The 19,778-nt window shown below is 52.6% G+C and overlaps 1 protein-coding gene across 1 annotated transcript in view; it reads left to right on the forward strand.

The window, feature by feature from the left end:
• CDON (cell adhesion associated, oncogene regulated) overlaps nucleotides 1-7,927 on the forward strand; it is a 93,059-nt gene extending 85,132 nt beyond the window's left edge. Inside the window, exons 19-20 of the mRNA XM_036277028.1 lie at nucleotides 6,578-6,849; nucleotides 7,433-7,927. Of these exons, the coding sequence (XP_036132921.1) occupies nucleotides 6,578-6,849; nucleotides 7,433-7,596 (436 nt within the window). The 3' untranslated portion in view covers nucleotides 7,597-7,927. The remainder of the gene's footprint in view (nucleotides 1-6,577; nucleotides 6,850-7,432) is intronic.
• The last annotated feature ends 11,851 nt before the right edge of the window (nucleotides 7,928-19,778 follow it).

The following is a 19,778-nucleotide window of genomic DNA, read 5'->3' on the forward strand; positions in this document are numbered from 1 at the left end:
ATAGTCGTTTGTCTTACTGTTTTCTCTCCTTGTAGATTTGGGTCTTTCAGGTTTATGTATACAGTCGGCCCTCGTTTATCGCGGTTAACCAGTTCCAGACTCTACTGCGATAAATGAATGTCTGCGAAGTAGGGTTCTCTTTTTATACACGGTGGTCCCTCGCCACTGCGCGCATCCACCTTCGCGGCTTCACTCTGTCGCGGTTTTTTCAAATATAGTGTAATGTGAAGCCACGAAAGTCGAAGCTGAAGTGGTGAGGGATGACTATACACAGATATTACTTTTGTGATTATCTGATTACTTTAGATATTTTAACTAAAGCATTATCAATAAAAGTGTTTTATAATGCTATATGCCTAATTATTTTCAGGACAGGTATTATATTCCTATTTTGCAGACTACTATGCTTATTTCTTAGCATGTATCCCCAAGTTAGAGCCATTTTTATGCTGACACAAGTAGACCTCTGAAATTGAACTCAAAAGTAATGTGACTGAATTATTTACATTTGGTTATCTAAGTGGTTCAATATTGATGGTTATGAGTTAGGATTTGGTGTAGTAGAAATTTTTAATTAGTTTGGTTTATTATGTTGGAATTTGGGTTATAATTACTTTAACAGTCTAACTCGGATTATGATCTTACTATCACACCAATGTGTTCATTGAGAGTCACACTTCAGAATAAAAGAAGCGTTGCCGTGATTCACTTGCCTGAAAAATGGATGGTAAAGAGTAGGTTGTAGGACATTGTACTGTTCTCTTGCCAAACACCTGCGATTTCTTTTCACACCTACTTGTATTTACTCTGCTTGTTTACTCTTCACACGTAAAACCAGGTGACAGCATCAGCACACAGTTGTCACCCGTGTAGGTGGCCCTTCTGTTCCTGCCCACTCCTTCAGTCCTGCCCCATCAGATAACCCACCTTCCCTGCCACTCTCAAAACCCTTAGACTTCATTAAAAACCTCATCCTTGGCTTTAAATTAAAGAAATGAGCAGGGGAGAAAAGAAGCAAAGAGGAAAGAAGCAGAAGAATTTAAAGTTCCTTTTTATCTGGTGAGTCTTCATTATTTTATGTCAACACGATGAAATTTTATTCATGTGAGATTTATGTAGACAAATTCTTAATTTGTACTATTTTGTTTTTAGGGAACTGCCCCGGTTTTTCAAATTCGGGCAAGTATTAATTTTTTCTACAGACTAACTTGACTTCTAAACTTTTCTTTCTGACCCGATACTTGGCTTTTAGGTTTCAAGTTCCTTTGCATTGTTTACAGGTTCTTGCAGAGAAACGGGACGAGAAGCTCTTCGTTTGTTACAGCCGCGGGGATTGTATTAAGGGTCTGTCCTTGCTGCGCGTCGCACTGTTCTGCGAGCCTTCTTGGGCACAGGACAGTCACTGCCTGTCGTCTGGGAGACTGAGGTTCAAGGCAGACAGCAGTGAAAGCAGTGGATGCAAGAAAAACCAGATACCCAGAACCCATGTTGAACAAGGACAGAGACACCTACTGTTGTAATATAAAAATCTAAACGGGTAAGAGTACCAGTTCATTCTCGCTTTAATAAACATGTCTTATCTTAGTATTGGGTATGGTCTGTTATACAGTATTTTGAATAATTAGCATAATTGTTGCTCTCTAATAAATTTACTTGGTTATGAAAAAGGATATAAAAATATCTGATATTCTAATGTTTATTTTATTTAACATTTTAGAGGTCCTGCCGTGTGCTCCTAACTATGTCCTTGGTGCTGGACCTTCTGCCTTTAATTAGAGTCTAATATATGTTAGTACTTGTACCACTTCCTAGGCAGTAAAATACTTTAGAACTGTTAGCTCCATTTTCTTCTCCATTGTTTTATGCTGTTTTCATCCTACATTTTAACCTACAGATATTTGAAATCCTCCAAGGCATTACACTTACTGTTTTTTGCAGTCAGTATTTATTCAGAATTCCTGACGTTACCTTTTTTGTTGCTACTCCTTTCTGTGTTTTTTTCCTTCTGTCCACTGCTGCTCATTTTCCTTCAACTTGAACTCTCTTCGGTATTTCTTCTAGTGCAGCTCTTACGGTGACAAGTTATCCCAGGTTTGGGCCTGAAAATTTCTTTAATTCATCATCCTTTTTGATGGATAGTTGTTACTGTTAATTGAATTCTAGGTTGGCAGTTTTCTTTTTATACTTTAAAAATGTTCATTGTTTTATTGCTTCCATCGTTCCTGTTGGCAAATCATCTGTTGGTTACTGACTGATGATTTTCACCTGTTTCCAGCAGGTTAATTATTCACATTCAAAGTGTAATTTTCTTTGTATTTATTCTACTTGGGGTTCGTAGAACTTCTTGAATCTGTGGCTTCAGTTTTAGAAAATTCTTAGCTTTTATCTCTCTCAATTTGGTTCAGTCCCATCGTCCTTTCTCTCCTTCAGAGAGACTCCAGTTTTACATATATTTGAGCTTTTCACTCTGCTTCATGTCTCTTAGCTTCTTTACATATTTTCCACCTTTTGACTCTGCTGCAGTCTCAGTGCTTTGCAGTCACGTGCTTCCTGTTGGTCAACCCCGTCCATCCGTGACCAGTTCGCTCCTAACCCCATGAACCGAGTCCTTAATTTCAGTTATTCTACTTTTTTAGTGTAGAAATTCAAACTTATTATTACTAGATTCTAGTTCTCGGTTAAAATTCTCCATCTTGCCATCTGTTTCCTTGAATCTATTCATATAGTTATTTTAAAATCTGTGTCTCCTAAACTCAGTATCTGTATTACTAGTTTTTTCTGTTGTTCCTGTAACCTGATATGTCTGGTAATTTTTTTTATTATATTCTGGACATCGTATACAAAAACTCACAGGGGCTCTGGAAGATGTTTTCTTCTAGAAATAATGTATTTTGCTTTTGGCAGACAGTTAGGTAAGGGGCAGATCACTTTAACCCAATCAGGCATTGAGTTCATTTAATGCTGAGCCTCCGTCTTTGTAAAATCCTGTTTCCCCTTTATCTTCACAACCATAACCCTTCAAGGGTCTCAGTTAAAAGCCTTGAGTGTTTACTGGGCCTTTTCTCTCTGGTGAGCTCTGAATTCCAGTTTCTCCCTTCCCCACCCCGTGAAACTGGCAGAAGCTCCGCTTAGCTTCTTCCCTGCCGCTCTGCGCTTCACACGCAGTGTTTCGGCCTGGCCCGGACTGGGCAGATGCTTCAAGAAGGAGAATGGTGCGGAGACTCAGTTACTTTGACCTTCTCTCTGGAATCCCAGCCGCCGAAGAGCTTTGGTAGCTTTTTGATGACTTCAACACATTTAAAATGAAATCTCTCTTTTTGAGTTGTTCTTGGCAGGAGAGTTGTTCTGATACACACTAATCAGTCAAAGCCAGAAGCCAGGAATTTCATTTTTAAGAATTGTTTCCAAGAAATCATGACAGCCGTATACATTTTCCTGACCAGAGAGGTATTTCTGTTATTTTAAAATCAGAATCCTTCTTATCCCCTAATTCCATAATTGCTAGGTAGTGGAATTTTCTAGATTATGAGACCGTTGAGTCTGGAATAGAAGAATGTACACTGGTCTGTAGTTGGTAATGTGGCCACACATCTGTAACTCTTCTCCAGGTTGAGTGCTCCTGGTGTCTTTTATATCTTCGTATGTAACACTTCCTACCTTACGTAGTAACCGTTTGTTGACTTCTCCATCTCCTCTGCTAGACTGGGAGCTCCTCTGCTATAGCTATCGTATGTTCAGTGTCTACCTCAAAGTGCCGCATTTAGAAGGTATTTAGAAAAGGTTTTTAGAATAAAGGGCTCTTGTAGATAAGTTTACTAACACAGATGGATAATATCCTTTAAACTCTCATTAGCAGTAGTTTGATTTCGGAAAGGTTTTTTTCACCCTGACGTTGCCCACATTTTAGATGAGTAACCTATTTAGAGTCCCTGGATTCCCATGAAGTGAATGCATTCAGGGGACTTTTGGGTTCTCTGGGTACTGAGACAGTGGAAGAGACTGACGATAACGTACCAGAAGGGAAGAGACTGATAACGTGGATAACACGGACATTTAGAAATGGCCATCAGGAGATTCGTGCTCACCTTGCCAATAGCCCGGGTCTCTGAATATAAAGTTTGGAGTTGAGTAAAAGGTACAACAGAACAAATAAGGAGTACAGTACTCTCCTGGACTCATGATCCATCTAGTCCAGGGCTCTGGTTCTGGTTCCAACACACTTCATTTTGTAGCAGTGCTTCCTTTACTGTCATCGGCTTACGACGTGCACAGGAAGACTTAGGTTTTATTTGAATCAGGTAGATATTTTTGCTGTATTAAAGGTTAAAATTACAGTCCCATTAGATAATACTCAAATTATTCTGTATGAACAAATACCTGACCTACTTTGCTTTTATTTCAAATGGCTGGTATCTGAATTCCACTAAATGTATGTGAGTTTATTTCTCCATTTAATTTAAACTTGGACTTATTTAAATTAAGGATTTTGTTAACTGACAGATATCTCGCTCTCTTTCAGGTTCAGACCTTCATGCTCAGCATTTGGCATTTCCAGTAGCTTGAACCCACAGAGCTACTGGGGCAGTCGCGTGGACTTCCTTCTGCGGGTTTGCATGTCCTGGAGACATACCATCTCACGTTCAAAGGATGGAAATCCGAGGAATCCCTGTCTTCCTTCCCTAATGTTGTCTCTCTCTGTGTTTCCTACCTAACCTGCCCAAATCAAAGCCAGATGAAATGTCTTCTCCAAACTTTTCTTACTCTCAATTTTAGAAATAAAAAATATATTTCTGAGATTCTAGCTTGTTAATGGTGGAATAGCTTGACCATCCACAGGCAATAATGTGAAATACAGACAATTTGAAAGTATTGGAGAGTAACCAGAAGTGGGCAGGTGCAGAATAAGCCTACCCTTCAAAGACAATGGGTGACATTTATTTATGGGTTTTGTCTGAGAACATTCTTCAGTCTTGGAGAAAGGACCCAAACAGAATGTGTCGGAGGATGGAGTTGAAAGCCAACAGAAGAACTAGAAAATGAGAGGAAAAAACAGTAGAAAAAAATTACTGTACATCTGAAGAAATAGGAAAATGCAGTACTTCCTCAAGAGGGAGAAAAGTAGAAGCAGTCCCTGAGGTAACAGATGGCGCAAGAAGCAGACAATGACTTTAAAGCAGCTATTAACAATATATTCAAGGATTTCAAGGAAGATATACACGCATTGAATTCACATATGGGGAATTTCAGCTAAGAAATAGAAACTGTAAAAAAAAAAAGCCAAATAGAAATTCCAAAGCTGAAAACTACAATAACTGGAATGGAAAATTTACTGAATTTGGATTTGACATCAGACTGGAGACAACAACAGAAGAAAGATTCACAAACTAGAAGATCAGTAGAAGTCATGCAGTCTGCCTTGGCTGGTTTTGCTCAGCAGATAGAGTATCAGCCAATAGACCGAAGAGTCATGGGTTTGATTCCCAGTCAAGGGCACGTACCTTGGTTGCAGGTTTGATCCCTGGCTCCTGTCAGGGTTGGACAGAAGGCAACCAGTTGATGTGTCTCTCTCACATTGATGTCTCTCTCTCTCTCTTTCTCTCCCTTCCTCCCTCCCACTTTATCTAAAAATCAATGGAAAAATTTGGGTGAGGATTTAAAAAAAAAATTATGGCCCTGGCCGGTTTGGCTCAGCGGTTAGAGCGTCGGCCTGCAGTCCGGAGAGACCCGGGTTCGGTCCCCGCTAGGGGCACGTACTTCGGTTGCAGTTTGTCCCCGGCCCTGGATGGTCGTGAGGGTGGCAGCCACTCGATGTGTCCCTTCATGTCGATGTTTCTCTCTCTCTCTCCCTTCCTCTCTCTCCCTCCCACTCTATCTGTACAAAGAAAAAAAAAATGGAAAAATATCCTCGGGTGAGGATAAAAAAAAAAAAAAAATTATGCAGTCTGAAGAATGGAAAGAAAAACAAATCACACATTTTAGGTAAAGACCAGCAATAAAAGAATGGCAGAATCAAAGCGAATGCTAAGTGCTAATACTGGTAATTCTACAAAGAAAAAAATTGAAAAAGGAACAAAACCTAGATTTTGAACATCTAATCCTTGTAGCGTTTCTCCCAAAGGTGAGAGGGAACCTCTTATCTGATTGTGAAGTATGTTTCCCTTGGTTTTCATAAGGTCGTTGCTCTTATGTGGACATCAGTGTCTCAGCTTTGTCCTCTTTCCCCACCTTATTGCTTCAAACGGCTAATGGCGTTTTCCTTCTGTATGCTGTGTGCAGGAGCCAGTTAATTAGTAACAGCAAACACCTTTTGGCAATGGACTAAGGCAAAGGAAGGGTGTGGGAATAGGTGTCATCCCTGAGTGCTTTGCCTCTTGATTTCTTCTTCTGTCGTATTCCACTGTAACTGGAATTTCTGAGTTCTTGATGTATCGAATCATAGTGAAGTACTTCGTTATTTTTAAGCACCGGTCTCTCTTAGAAGTCAGTGGTACAGAATACCAAATGGTATTTCAGAATCAGTGTACTTTCATGATCGATCCTCGAGACAAAACTGTTTCCTTTGGTTCACACTTTGTAGGTGTTTCACGAAAACCAACGGCACTTTCAGCAGCAGCCCCCTTTCGGTGGTCCCCGTGGTGGCACCTTGTCCTCGGGATGGTTTGGAGATGAAGCCCCTCAGTCACACGAAGGTGCCTGTGTGTCAGGCTTCCGCCACCCCCGACTGCCGCCAGTTACCTGACGAGAGCATCAGGGACGGTGTGGCACCGAGACCTCAACATACTTGCTGTCAGGACAACAGGCATGAGGCCAACCCTGGCTCCACAGAAGATGCAGCAGAGTGCAGCAGAGGTACAGGGAGACGTTGTAACCTTTGCGTGTCTAGACAGTCTTCGTTTAGCTGGAGAGAAGGGAAGATGACGCAGGTGTGTTCTCTCTGTGACCACTCACATACTTCTTAAGAGACAGGGTGGGGGTGTTGGATACTTCACTAACAGTTGACTAGGTAGATTTTGAATTTTTGTCATTATTCACCTTCTTCCTCTCAGGCTGTGAATCCCATTACACCTTGGAAAAGAAATCCAAATAGGCTTAGACTCAGCGTGCACCTGGACAGCAGGCTTGCTTGACGAATGCATTCTGTGGTCATGGCCTGTTTCATTCGGGTTGATTCTGGAGTTGTAGCCTTTCTTTACAGTGGTTATTTTAGGGCTTTTAAGGGTTTTGCTCCAACCCTGAGATGAGTTGTGTAACTGTTCAGCAGAGCTCAGCTTCATTTTAAACCTTTTCTACCTTTTGTCTCCCTCAGATTCAAACTGAACGTACCTGGGCTCTGCTTTGACTCGCGGTTCTTTCTCTCCTGCTCGGAGGAATGTGCTTAGGCGTTGAAATAGCCTACGACTTCGTAATGCGCCCAAACGTTTGTGTTTTTCAGGAGACAGCTGTGTCCACTCAGAAACAGAGAACAAAATTTTAAGTTGGAATCCTCTTATTTTGCCACCTGCTCCAAAGGACTGTACTGAGAAGATGGCCTGGTCTGCTCCTGGCATTCCTGTAGCCAGCCCTTCGGGGGTCCTTCAGCAACCCCAGGAAACCTGAGACGTGCACATGACTAGTCACGTCCCACTTGGAGCAGTCACCGCACAGAACAGGCCTGGGAATGGACTGTGTGAAGGACGTTAATGCAAATCGGAGGAAAAGCATTATTTATTTTTGTAGTAGTAATGTCATATGAATGTATCTTAAAATGTGTGCCCTTTTATATTATTTATGCCTTAAAATTTCTCCTCCCAGTTTCTTCCTGCCCCTCAGCAGGAAACAGCCGAGTTTTACAGTCTTCCATCATCTCAGCATCGCATGTCCCCGAGCTCGGGGCAGGGAGAGCCCTCCCGCAGCGCCCGCCTGCGGGCTCACTGGCTAAGCGGGAGTCAGGCCCTTGCGGTTTGCAGATGGAGAGCTGCCTTTCGCTGTTGTCACCAGGCGGTCGGAACCTGCTGTTCCCAGTCGCAGAGCTCCTGGTGTTGACTAGAGCCTTCCACAGAGGTGGCCGCCCTCTCGGGCTGCACGTGGGCACACGCAGTCACACGCATGACTCGCGTGGCTGAGGCCTGGCTGAGCGGTCGCAGTCTGCAGAAAGGCAGCCAAGGCCAGGGAACGCCTTCCAGTCCTGTGGTTCCAAAATGGCATTTGTGTATGAAATAGTCACCGTGGGCCTCTCTGTAGCTGTTTCTAAGAGTAGGACCAAACTGAGACGTTGAACTGATGACTGTAGAGAACGTTTCCACTGGGAGAGGCAGGGGAGGGTTTCAGGGAGCCCCCGGGCGGCCGCGTTAGTGCAGGGCTGTGCCCACGGTGCCGCAGCCGAAGGTCACCCTCTCCCAGTCCCGGCGTGGCCCGCACCTGGGAATTGTGACTGTGAGGAAAGGGGCTTGCAGGGCGAGCAGGGTGTGCTTTGCAATTTCCTGGCGTTCACTCAGAACGTTGTCACTGGAAACAGGCACCTGAAGCTTTGGTTGACAGAGCTCATAAATCACAGTCACGCCGCCCCGGAGCGACGGCACCTGCAGCCGCCCTTGGAAGGCTTTTCTCCGCCTGAAAGCCCCAAGCACTGTGTGGATAGCTCGAGTCCAGCGCCAGTGGGTCATTGCTCCTTTTTGGAATGTGTGTCCCTTTGGGGAAAGAAACTGAAAATGATTCTCTCTAGAGTCCAGCAGTTTCGGCATAAATGGAGAAATTTTACAGTTTCCCAGAAATTATAGCGAAATAGACTAGGATACTATGTTAATCAACTGTCTATATAAGTGCATCCGTATTCCCACACGTTCATATAATTTATAAGCAGAACTGTTCGTGAAAAGCGCTGTTGAAGCTGAGTCACTGTGCAAGGATCCCTCCAAGTAGAGTGTAGTGAAGACAGTTTCGCGGGCAGGAGTTAGGGGTGCTGTAGAGTCAGGCTCTCCGTTCCAGGTGCCCACGCCTGTGCGAGGAGGACGTCTTCGTGCCGCGTGGCTTCCGTCAGCTCTGGAGGCGCATAGCGGCACCCCGACTTCTGTGGCTTGTCAAGGACCGAGTCCTGGGACACTGAATGAGCAAGTACACCCCGTGCCTGCCAGTCAGGTCACAGCGCGCGTTGGAGGACTGGGGAGTCCGTGTGTAGATGCCATTTTGACTCAGGACACAGGTGTGTTAGCATGAGCCTAGGTCATAAACTGCTTCGGAAGATGGAGTTTGAATATGGGGTCTGCCCACCAGGAAGAGAAGACGACTGTACTGCAGGGCAACCTCATTGCGGACTGCTTTATTTATGTTACTAGTAACGCTGTTTTAAGTGTTATCCCTCTTATTGTATTTTATTTATGAAAAATGCCTTTATATATGGAGATATATAAATATAAATATATATATGATTGCCTTTGTTTAGGAGTTATGAGTTCTCCTAACCATGAGATGTTCTAACTGTCACGCCCTGCACAGTCACCAAACCTAGTTCCGCCTGATGGCACTGTGGCGAGGCGCTGGCGTGTGTGCGGCGGGCTCAGAGCTGGCCGCCGCTGTCCCGCCAGCACTCGGCAAGCCTGCAGAGCAGGTGCCGAAGTCCACCAGTGCCGCCCTGAGCTGCAGAGCCTGGCTTTGAACCCAGTCGATGTGGAGCCCTTCTCTGAGCTCCTTCTGTTTTTCCACGCGCTTTGCAAAGGCACTGCGGTTCACTCTGATGAGCCGGCCCAGCTCCGAGAGCTCCCGCCCCGCCACGGGACTCCTGCTGGGGAACTCACGACGGGAGAGCTGCCCTCTGTCCCCCTGGGCAGGGCTCCGTGCCGTGCCTTGGGCTTCCCAGAGCCCACATCTCTCCCTTTAACCCCCACAACCAGAATCTGATCTTCGCTTGGCTTAGTGACGCTGTAGATGGTCAGGCCTCTTCATGTTCCTTGTTGCCTTAGAACTCTGTGATTCTTTGTTTTAACATTAAACTTCCCCCATTCCTGTTACATCATTTCACTGTCTCCTTTTTTCGATCATGCACTGGGTATCTGGTGACAGGTGACAGTCTGGTGGTGTACGGGATGTAAGGTTTTGAGCCTTGCGAAGTGGTCTTTTCTAGCGTTTCGTCCTGGCTTCGTTTCTGTTGCACGAGTGACGGCCAGGGTGTCCCCAGCAAGCGGCCGTGACACGTCTCGTTCCAGCGGCAGCACTGCCGAGAAATCTGATCGTCCGGTTGCACCTGTGTTGCTGTCTTTTAAAGCAGTGACTTTGAGATGCATGTGTTTGTATCATATTGAAAAGTATGTTTCGTTTTCCTTAAAGTTGTAATATTATGTTTGAAGTTGTACATATTTTAAATGATGTAGCTTTGACAGGTTTTATTTGGTTGATACGATTTTATATTAAAGGAGAATGCTGCTTTCATGTAGACTGGCAGTGAGGGGGGGTCTCGGCGACTCCCGGTTTGTAGAAAGCTGCTTGTAGCTTGTGACTGGGGTGGGTGTGTCTTACTCTGAAATTCTTTGCAGCCTCACCCTTCCTCCCGTGGAAACCGCCCTGTGCGTGTGTCCGACTATTCTGACTGCAGAGGTCCAGGCCACGAAGGAACAGGATCCAGGACAAATGTGTTCGGGGTGGGGGCTAGGAAAATACCCGAGCCGTGCAGCCGCGTGGAAGCAGCAGACCCCCTCGGAGGAGCTCGGTGTCCCTTTGCGAGGCGGAGGGGCTCATGGGAGAGGAGTGTGCGGGGGAGGGGGAGGAGTGGGCTCCCCACGTGTCTCCGGAGCTCCGGGGTAGAATCCGGCCTCCGCACGCAGCTTTGTTCAACTGCCTAAAATCAGTACCTCAGCTGCTTTGACCCAAAAGCCAACAAGGTCTTTTGCATGGGGTGGGGCATTGTTATATTTTATTCCCCGTATTTAAATAAGGCTTCTCCAAAACTTAGTCCCAGTCCTGAGAGCTCCGAAGGGACCCAAACCCTGTTTCCAATAAAGTCTAAATCTGTGAGAACCTAAGCAGCAGCTGGAGTTCTGTCCGTTTTCCGTCTCCCCTCGGGTGCCACTTTCCTTACTCAATTCCTGGCAGACCGGCTGGATGCCCTCTGGCTGTGTCCCCTGCAGAGCCAGCTCCCAGCCTAGACTCTTCAGTCGGACAAGCATTTGTCTGTGTTTCTCCGGATTTCAGACACACACGTGCACACACACACACACACACACACACACACACACACGCGGAGCCAGGGAGTCATGCTGGCAGGTGACAGTGACTTTGGAACAGCCTGGGTCCCCTCTCGGCCAGCTGCCCAGGCTGGTGGCAGGAGCTGCATCGGCACTGCCTGTGCTCTGCCTGGTTGGCACCTGGACCTGGCAGCAGACAACTCCAGTGACCTTCCTCCCCCAAAGGTGAGCGAGACCAAGTCCCTGGCGCTGGCACCGGGCTCGGCCACCAGTTCTGACAAGCTGGTCCTACAGGAAAGCTTGTGTCCTTGGGAGGGGATTTGAGGTGTGGGGAGGAAAGAGCTGGAAGACCCCATCTCTCGCCACGTTTGAGTGAAGAGAACGTGTCTACACATCTCGCCCCCTCCTACCTTCCTTCTGGGACCCACCTGAACCCGGGAGCAGCCTTTCCCTGTGGGAGTTGGGGCTGCGATGACCCTCCCTAGTGTGAGCGACGAGTGTGACTTAGGAGTTGCTGGGCCCCTGGACGTGTCAAAAGCAGCTGCGCTTGCTCACAGGGCGCTGTCTCCTGCACCCCTCGGAAACCGCTGGTCTGTCTCCAGCTGCGTCCTCTCCTTCCACCTCTCCCGGCGGGGCCGGGACTTCACCAAGGCATCTGGAGGCAGCTGAGCCTGGCACCAGTTGTAAAGGCTGGGCATTGAGTGGGGGAGGGGAGGTGCCTTAGCTCCCTCACTTTTAAGACCAGCGTGACGGAGGGGCTCTTTCCACCCCGCCTGTCCCCCCTGAGCACCGTCCCCCTGGGGCCTCACGGTGTTGCGTCACTGTGGTGGTGACGTTTGTTGGCGTGCCCGTGGATTCTGTGCAGGACCGGAACCTGGGATGTTGGGTGACCATCAGTGCCTGAAGAGCCGACAGGCGCGAAGGAGAGGCCTTGGGGGTGTCCCAATCAGAGGACGGGAGAGGCCGAGCATCGTGCGTGAGACTCGGGACTGCTCTCCTTGCCCCCAAGTCACCTGTGGGCTACAAGATGCTTCCCCGCCTGTGCCTCTGGGCCTTCCGCTGAGCCTGTGCTGGTGGCCTTGCTCCCCGAGGGCCAAGTGGGAGAGAGTGAGGTTAGGGACAGCCACACCTTCCCTCCCAGCGAGAGCAAAGTCCTGCCCCGGGATGACGAGCCCCACGCGCACGTGGGAACAAGCAGCCGACCACGGCCCGGCCCGTAGAAAGAAGGGGAAGTGTGTTACTGGAGGCACCCAGCCTAAGTCACAGGAGAAGCCGCCCTGGCCCGTAGGCTCTGCACTAGTGACTCGGAACCCAGAGGGGGTGCCCCCGGGGCCTGAGGTAGGGGTTGGAGCCCCACGGATATCTTGCATTGAGGAGATGCCACATACAGAAGAGCCCATTTCCTGCCCGGGGGTTCCCTGCAGCTCCCTGGCATAGGTGGAGAGCTGACTGCCTTCCAGGGTCAAACAACCACCCCATTTCCCATCACGAGGGAAAGTCTCCGGGCTCCGGGCAGCATGCTGGAACACCAGCAGAGAGGCCACGGTTGCCACCACCACCACCGTTCCATGCCTGCAGTGCCCAGCACAGCCGGGAAGGTGCTGAAGGGGGTCCGCCAGGAGGGGAGCACGCTGGTTGCATGGGGTACAGCGCTCAGCACAGCTGGGAAGGTGCTGAAGGGGGTCTGCCAGGAGGGGAGCGCACTGGTTGCATGGGGTACAGTGCTCAGCACAGCTGGGAAGGTGCTGAAGGGGATCCGCCAGGAGGGGAGCACGCTGGTTGCATGGGGTACAGTGCTCAGCACAGCTGGGAAGGTGCTGAAGGGGATCCGCCAGGAGGGGAGCGCACTGGTTGCATGGGGTACAGTGCCCAGCACAGCTGGGAAGGTGCTGAAGGGGATCCGCCAGGAGGGGAGCGCACTGGTTGCATGGGGTACAGTGCTCAGCACAGCTGGGAAGGTGCTGAAGGGGGTCCGCCAGGAGGGGAGCATGCTGGTTGCATGGGGTACAGTGCTCAGCACAGCTGGGAAGGTGCTGAAGGGGGTCCGCCAGGAGGGGAGCACGCTGGTTGCATGGGGTACAGCGCCCAGCACAGCTGGGAAGGTGCTGAAGGGGGTCCGCCAGGAGGGGAGCATGCTGGTTGCATGGGGTACAGTGCTCAGCACAGCTGGGAAGGTGCTGAAGGGGGTCCGCCAGGAGGGGAGCGCACTGGTTGCATGGGGTACAGTGCTCAGCACAGCTGGGAAGGTGCTGAAGGGGGTCCGCCAGGAGGGGAGCATGCTGGTTGCACGGGGTACAGCGCCCAGCACAGCCGGGAAGGTGCTGAAGGGGGTCCGCCAGGAGGGGAGCATGCTGGTTGCATGGGGTACAGTGCTCAGCACAGCTGGGAAGGTGCTGAAGGGGGTCCGCCAGGAGGGGAGCGCGCTGGTTGCACGGGGTACAGTGCCCAGCACAGCCGGGAAGGTGCTGAAGGGGGTCCGCCAGGAGGGGAGCGCGCTGGTTGCACGGGGTACAGTGCCCAGCACAGCCGGGAAGGTGCTGAAGGGGGTCCGCCAGGAGGGGAGCGCGCTGGTTGCACGGGGCAGGTCAGAGCCGCGGCTGAGCGGGCAGCAGTGGGCTGCCAGGGTGCCCAGCAGGCAGGGCCCTGCTCATCCAGCTCCCCGCCTGCGTGGGATCAAAAGCAGGGCAGGACCCGGAGCACCCGGAGACCAGGTCTCTGCCAGGAACGAGGTGCTCCGTGTGCCTTGAGGTCTGAGTCCCAGCCAAGGGCCTGGTTTGGGCTCGGAAGGCAGCTGGCCAGTGATCTAGGCAGCTGGCCCGACAGTGAGGGTGTCCCTGGACGGAGAGAGCAGCCGGAGCCAAGAGCCCACCTGTGTGTCCCGGAGCTGGGCCTTGCCCTGTCCCACCTCCCCTTCCCTGTTCCGACTCAAGCTGAACCGTGGCCCCGGCCGCCCGCCTGGGGCGCTGGGCCTCCCAGGGAGGGACGGAAGGCAGGGTGGAGAAGAGAGTGCCTGGTGAGAAGGTAGGGAAGAGGAGAGATGGGGATGGAGGAATTCAGCAGGAAGGAGGCAAAGGGGTGGAGTGGGGGTGCCCGTGATGAGATGAACCAGGGCTCAGCTCTGTGGGGAACAGGTGAGCCTTGCCTGGCACTAGCCCGCACCTGGTAGCATCACCCGTCCAGCTGTGCGGTTCAGAGCCAGGGTAGGAAGGCAGAAAGCACCAGGTCCGAGCCCCCAGCGCCGCTCTCTGGCTGGACCTCACCAGCTGCTGTGTCCCAAGTTCCAGCTCCTGATCCCGGAGCCCCGGCCGTCCGCTGCCCCAGGAAGCCCATCCCGGTCCCGCCCGCCACGGCCCGTCGCTGCTGCACCTCTCTGGTGACCCTGGGCTGAGGGCGGGAACACTGCAGGCCTGTGCATGCCCACAACCGTGTGGCACACCCGTGTGCTTGTGCGCCCAAGTCTGCCCCATCTCCTTGGGAGCTGGAAAAGGCCCTGGACTGAGACGTGTAGACTTGATCAGCTGTGTAGTTGGGGTCAGTGTCACCCTAGACTTCCATTGCGAGGCCTTGGTCTCCTCATCTATAGACAGAGGAGAAGGAGGCTATTCTGCCGCGTGGAGCCCTGTATTCCAGGGCGCGTGGACTCGGTCAGGGGCCCGTGTTCGGGGACCCGCCTGCGCCTGAGGATTGAACCTGTGCAAGCTCTGGAGCAGGAAGTCCGTGCCTTCGCCTGCGGGGCTGTGTGGGCTGGAGGGTCACCCCGCTCGCACCCGCTCGCACCCCCACTCAGGACCCCCAACAGGGGGCCACCACTGCTGCTGCCCAGGCGTGCCAGCTGGGAGGTGCCCGTGGTGAGCTGGGTCTGCGCCTCGGACGCTAAGGCGGAGCCGGTGCCCTCAGGGTGCAGCATGAGTCCGGAAGTGCCTGGTTCCAATGGCTGTCACTGGGGTCCCAGCCAGACGTGAGCCGGCGGTGTGCCCCCAGGAGGGCGCACCCCAGCCAGGCCCCTTCTGCCTCAGCACTGACACCTGGGGATAGCCACCACCTGCTGTGAGCTTCTGCAGGAACAGAGAGTGAGGCTGAGAGATGTCCCCTGCGCCGGGCAAGAGGGACGCCCAGGGTAAGGTGCTGGCCGGGGGGAGGGGTGGGAAGACAGAGGAGACAGGTCTGTGGTGTTGTCAGTGAAGCTTGTCTTGGGCCAGTCTGCCTCCTTTCCGGCTTCCATCCTGTGCCAGACTCCTCTCATCCGCTCCAAGTTCAGTGATGACAGCAGTATGGCACCAGGCTCCCCTCCGCCCAGCCCCAGGCTGGCTCTGCAGGGGGCCCTCAGTCACCCCCAGGCGCAGGCGGCCCTAGCAGGTGCCCGGTTTTGTGGGCAGAGCCCTGAAGGCCGGAGTGGCAGGGCCCGTGGAGCCCCGATGGACCCTGCAGCCCTGAGCCTGAGTAATGAGCCAGGGAGACGCTTCGGGTTGAGGAACTTCCTAGCCCCTGAAAACAGGCTGGTCCCCAAGCCTTGGAGACTAAGGTGCAACTCATTTTGGTGACAATTATTATATATAAAGGCTCCTCTGCTTGCTCTTCGTACAGTTTTTTCTTCGACGTTTAACTCTTTTCCTTGAGTCGGCAGTAAACGGGCCTGGCAGGGCCAGAGAAGGCAGAGAGACCTGAGCGAAGACAGCTCGAGGGAGTGAGAGGTAAAGGAGCTGCCGGCCTTCGTCCCTCCAGCCACTCGTGTCCTCATCGCCGAGCTGGTCACCACCAACAACCACGTGTGATGCACCATCTGTGTCAACAGGCCCCTAAGGAACCCGGAGTCTCAGACGCCGTCCAGTGCAGGAGACCGGGGCTGTGGACAGGGCCCCAGGCCGGGGCAGCCAGGAGGCCTCTGCCACTTGGAGGCCTCCCTGAGGGCCGGGGAGCAGGGTGGAGGGAGGCCACAGGGGAGAGTTGATAGGAAGAAGAGAGTGGGGCCCCCAGTCCTCCCACGCTGCCTGGCATCGAGGGGTCTCTTGGGACCGGTTCAGCTGGTCCCTCCAGATTGGGGAGGCACAAGAACAGGGGGGAAGGTGCCCCGAGCAGGGTCCCAGGATCAGCTCTTTCCCCTTCCTTGGGTTGTCACCTTCCCTCTCCCGTGTCCTTTCTCCCTGACTCCTGCACAGGATGGACGTGTTTGCCTGCTCCCATTCTGCTTCCGCATCTTTCCCAAGACCTGTCCATCCACCTCCTCCACAGTCCTCAACTCACAATTCCCACGAGCCCTGAGCCCGACGACACCGCAGTCCCTGCTCCTATGTCTTCTAGGCCCGTCCAGCAGACATGCGTGAGCCACAGATGCTTAAAATCTCCAGTAGCCAGATCTTCAAAAAAAAAAAAAATGCCCAAACTCAACCAAGCAAAAAACATCATTAGGTTTTAATAATGTTAGTATTTTTATTTAACCAAATACATCCAGAATATTATCGTGTCTGAGTATAATCAATATAAAAGTTATCGATGAGCTATTTTTACTCTTTCTTTGGACTAAGTCCTCAGAGCCCAGTGTGCACCTTATGCTCCGAGCACATCTCCATTAGGTTCGGCCACGTCTCAAGTGCTCGAGGCCACGCGTGGCCACCACGCTGGACAGGGCTGTGCTGGACCATCCCGGTCTTCATCTTCAGAAGTTCATTAGCATTCGGTGTTCTCCTCTTGGCTGAAATAACTATCCTGGTCTCTTGCCCACTTTTGAATAGCTTGCTGTGACTTCCTCCTCACCGGCTGTGTTGGATATTCTGAAATACCCTTTGTTGGCCCTCAGAAGTCCCTGTTGGCACCAACTTGCTGGCCTCTCTTCCCCCGTGTGCTCCCTGTTTTCTTATGGTCAGGTGATCCCGGAGGCTCCTCCAGCCTTAGCCCAAAGGCACACTGTCTGGGCCACCCCTGAGTTGTGGGTAAAATTGTGACTACGAATCTATGCACATTTTCCTAGGAAGAAGGGCCCATGACCTTGACAAGGTTAAAACCCTTGTACTAGAGCCGTGGCTGGCACAGCGGTGCAGTGCCCGAGGCTGGGGCCCTGCTGGGGCCCTGAGGCCATCAGGAGGCTGCGCACCAGTGCGTGGGTCGGTGCCAGCCCTGCCCACCTCTCCCCAAGCTGTCTGACTCACACATGCTGTCCAGGAAGGCTCCTCAGCGCTCAGCTGCTGACGGCATCGTGGGCACTGCACACGTACCAGTCCGAGTGTGTCTGACTGGCGGGGTCCAGCTGCAGCAGTCGCGCTGTGACCCCCTCCGGGGCCTCCCCCGGGCCTCAGGGTGCCTGATGCTTCCAGGCAAAGATCACGGGCTCCGTGCCCTCCTGCGCCACGCACGTGGACACCACGGACGTCGCCTCCGCTGCGGACGGCTCACTCAGCCACACCTGAGGCTGCGACGCAGGCTCTGGCTGGAAAAGAAGAGGCTCTGTGTTTGTCATCGCAGACCCAGGCCGTGCCCGGCTATGTCTGGGGGCCCAGCGCATGCTAGCTGGGGGCTGGCCTGCCCATTGGGTTCCCGAACATTCTAGGCTTCCTGCAGAGCACAGCGGAAGCGCAGCAGCTCAAGCCGAGGTCCCTGCTGGGCCAGGCTGAAGGGGGCGTAGGCGGTGTGCAGCCAGCCTCCGGTCGTGGCAGGGCCTAGCACAGGAAGTGGCCGCGGGCACCCTCCCGCAGCACCCCCAGCACCAGGCTGCTCCTCCACAGGCTCATAGTCCCCAGAGCCGAGGGTCTGTCTCCACCTTGAACTCTGCCCCTTTGGTGACAGCCACGGGCCAGGGAATCAGCGAGCCCAGGGGGTGAAACTCCAGAAGACCACCAGGGGGCAGGCGGGAAGCCACAGGCCTACCACAGAGCCACCCTCACTCCCTGGATGGATGCCATATCCTCATCGGGCTGCCCCGGGGACAGTGACAATGCAGGACATCTGAGCTGTCCTGGGTTCTTTTGTTCCCCCCTTTCCCGGAGCCTTGGTTCCCGTCCTGCAGTCGGGGCAGACTGGGCAGGGTTGATAAGACAGCATAAGCCCTTCTGGAGTTGGGGGGCAGAGATGGTTTCTGGGGGAGCCTGCAGCCTCCTGCTCAGCTGTGCTGTCGGAGCGGCAGGCTGGGGAATCCCTCCCCGAGATCAGCAAATGGACTGGAGCGGAGGCTCCCTTCCTCATGGGTCATCAGACCATCTGGAAAGCTTGATAAAAACACAGATTCCTGGGCCTTGTTCCAGACTCCTAAATCCGAACCTCCAGGGCGTCAGCGCTGAGCACTCTGTATTTGTAACAAGCGCCAGAAGTCAGTCTGATGACCAGTCAGATGACGCCTGGAGAGTCGGGAGGGCTCTGTGGCCACTGGCCATCCGCTCGGGAGACCTCGGTGCAAATTCCAGGGCGTCCCAGGCCCACCAGCAAAGGGCAGGCGCCGCCTGCCTGCACCAGCCCGCCACCCGCCATCCAGCATCTCTTCCCCTGTCAGCTGTTCAAATTATAGAGTGCCTGCCTTGTGCCAGGCACCGGGATTACAATGACAAATGAGCTGCGCCGTGGTGACTCCCACGGAGCCTTCGGTCTGTCTGAGTCAGACATTAGGTAGTTGTGGCAGGGTAAGGCTCCCGAGGCCTGGCACGAACCCAGCACCTGCCAGGCTCCGTGTTCTCCTGCCCCGTGCGGTCCGCTCACTGCACAGTGCTGACAGCCTCAGCGCGTGGGGGTCGGGAGCCGTGCCTCCGAGGAAAGCAAGCCCAGGACCAAGTCACAGCAGCGAGCACCTGCTGAGTGCGAGCCCAGCCCACTCCACGCCACTACCTCCGGACCTTAATCGTTGTTGTGATGACATCCCCGGAGACTAAAACACACCGTCACCGCCCCAAAGCACACAGGTGGCGGAGCTGCGGTGGAGCCCTGTCCAGCTCCCCGGCTGAGACTCTGCCCACGGCTGTCGGGTTCTCCAGAGAGAGAAGAAAAGACAGCGGGGGGAGGGATCGAAGGCAAAATCCTGAAGTTCAATTAGCCAAGAAGGAAGAGGACCAGGAACTGATCCTGTCCGATCCCAGCAGCGGTCAGTGGCTGGGGATCGCCGGCGCTGGCCCGCGGTGGTCCTCGGGAGAAGCCCAGAGCGCGTGGCCTGGCCCGCCTCCCCCGCACAGTCGCAGTCGCTGGTGCTGGCCGATGCCACGTGAAAGTAGGATCCCGAGGAAGAAGGGGAAGAAGTAACGGGATGTGAGCGCGAATGGGCTACTGCGGGTGGTGGTTGAGTATCACTCCTCTGAGACCCCCAGATACAGGACAGCAGGGTGTCAGCAGCAGGAGGCTGGGTGGCCTCCCCATGGCCCCACTCCCGGGTGGCTGCCTGTCCGAGATGGAGCCTGCTTGCCTTGGGCTCTGTCTGCCAGAGCAAAGCCAGCCCTGAAGGACGGGGTTCCACCCAGGGTGCCAGCCTCAGGCCTTCCAACCCTTCGCCCTGCCTGCTGTTCCCTCACTGCTCGGATTATGGGGGAGTTATTTGCCGGAGGTTCCATCCACAATGCAACGCTGGGCACGGCCTCGCTGAGGCGCACCCAGGGGAGGACCTCAGGTTCCCAAGTTTTTATGCTACGATGTGACAAAATTAGAGAATTGCTGAGA

Source organism: Molossus molossus, unplaced genomic scaffold (genome assembly GCF_014108415.1).
Source record: "Molossus molossus isolate mMolMol1 unplaced genomic scaffold, mMolMol1.p scaffold_m16_p_22, whole genome shotgun sequence".
Classification (NCBI taxonomy): Eukaryota; Metazoa; Chordata; class Mammalia; order Chiroptera; family Molossidae; genus Molossus; species Molossus molossus.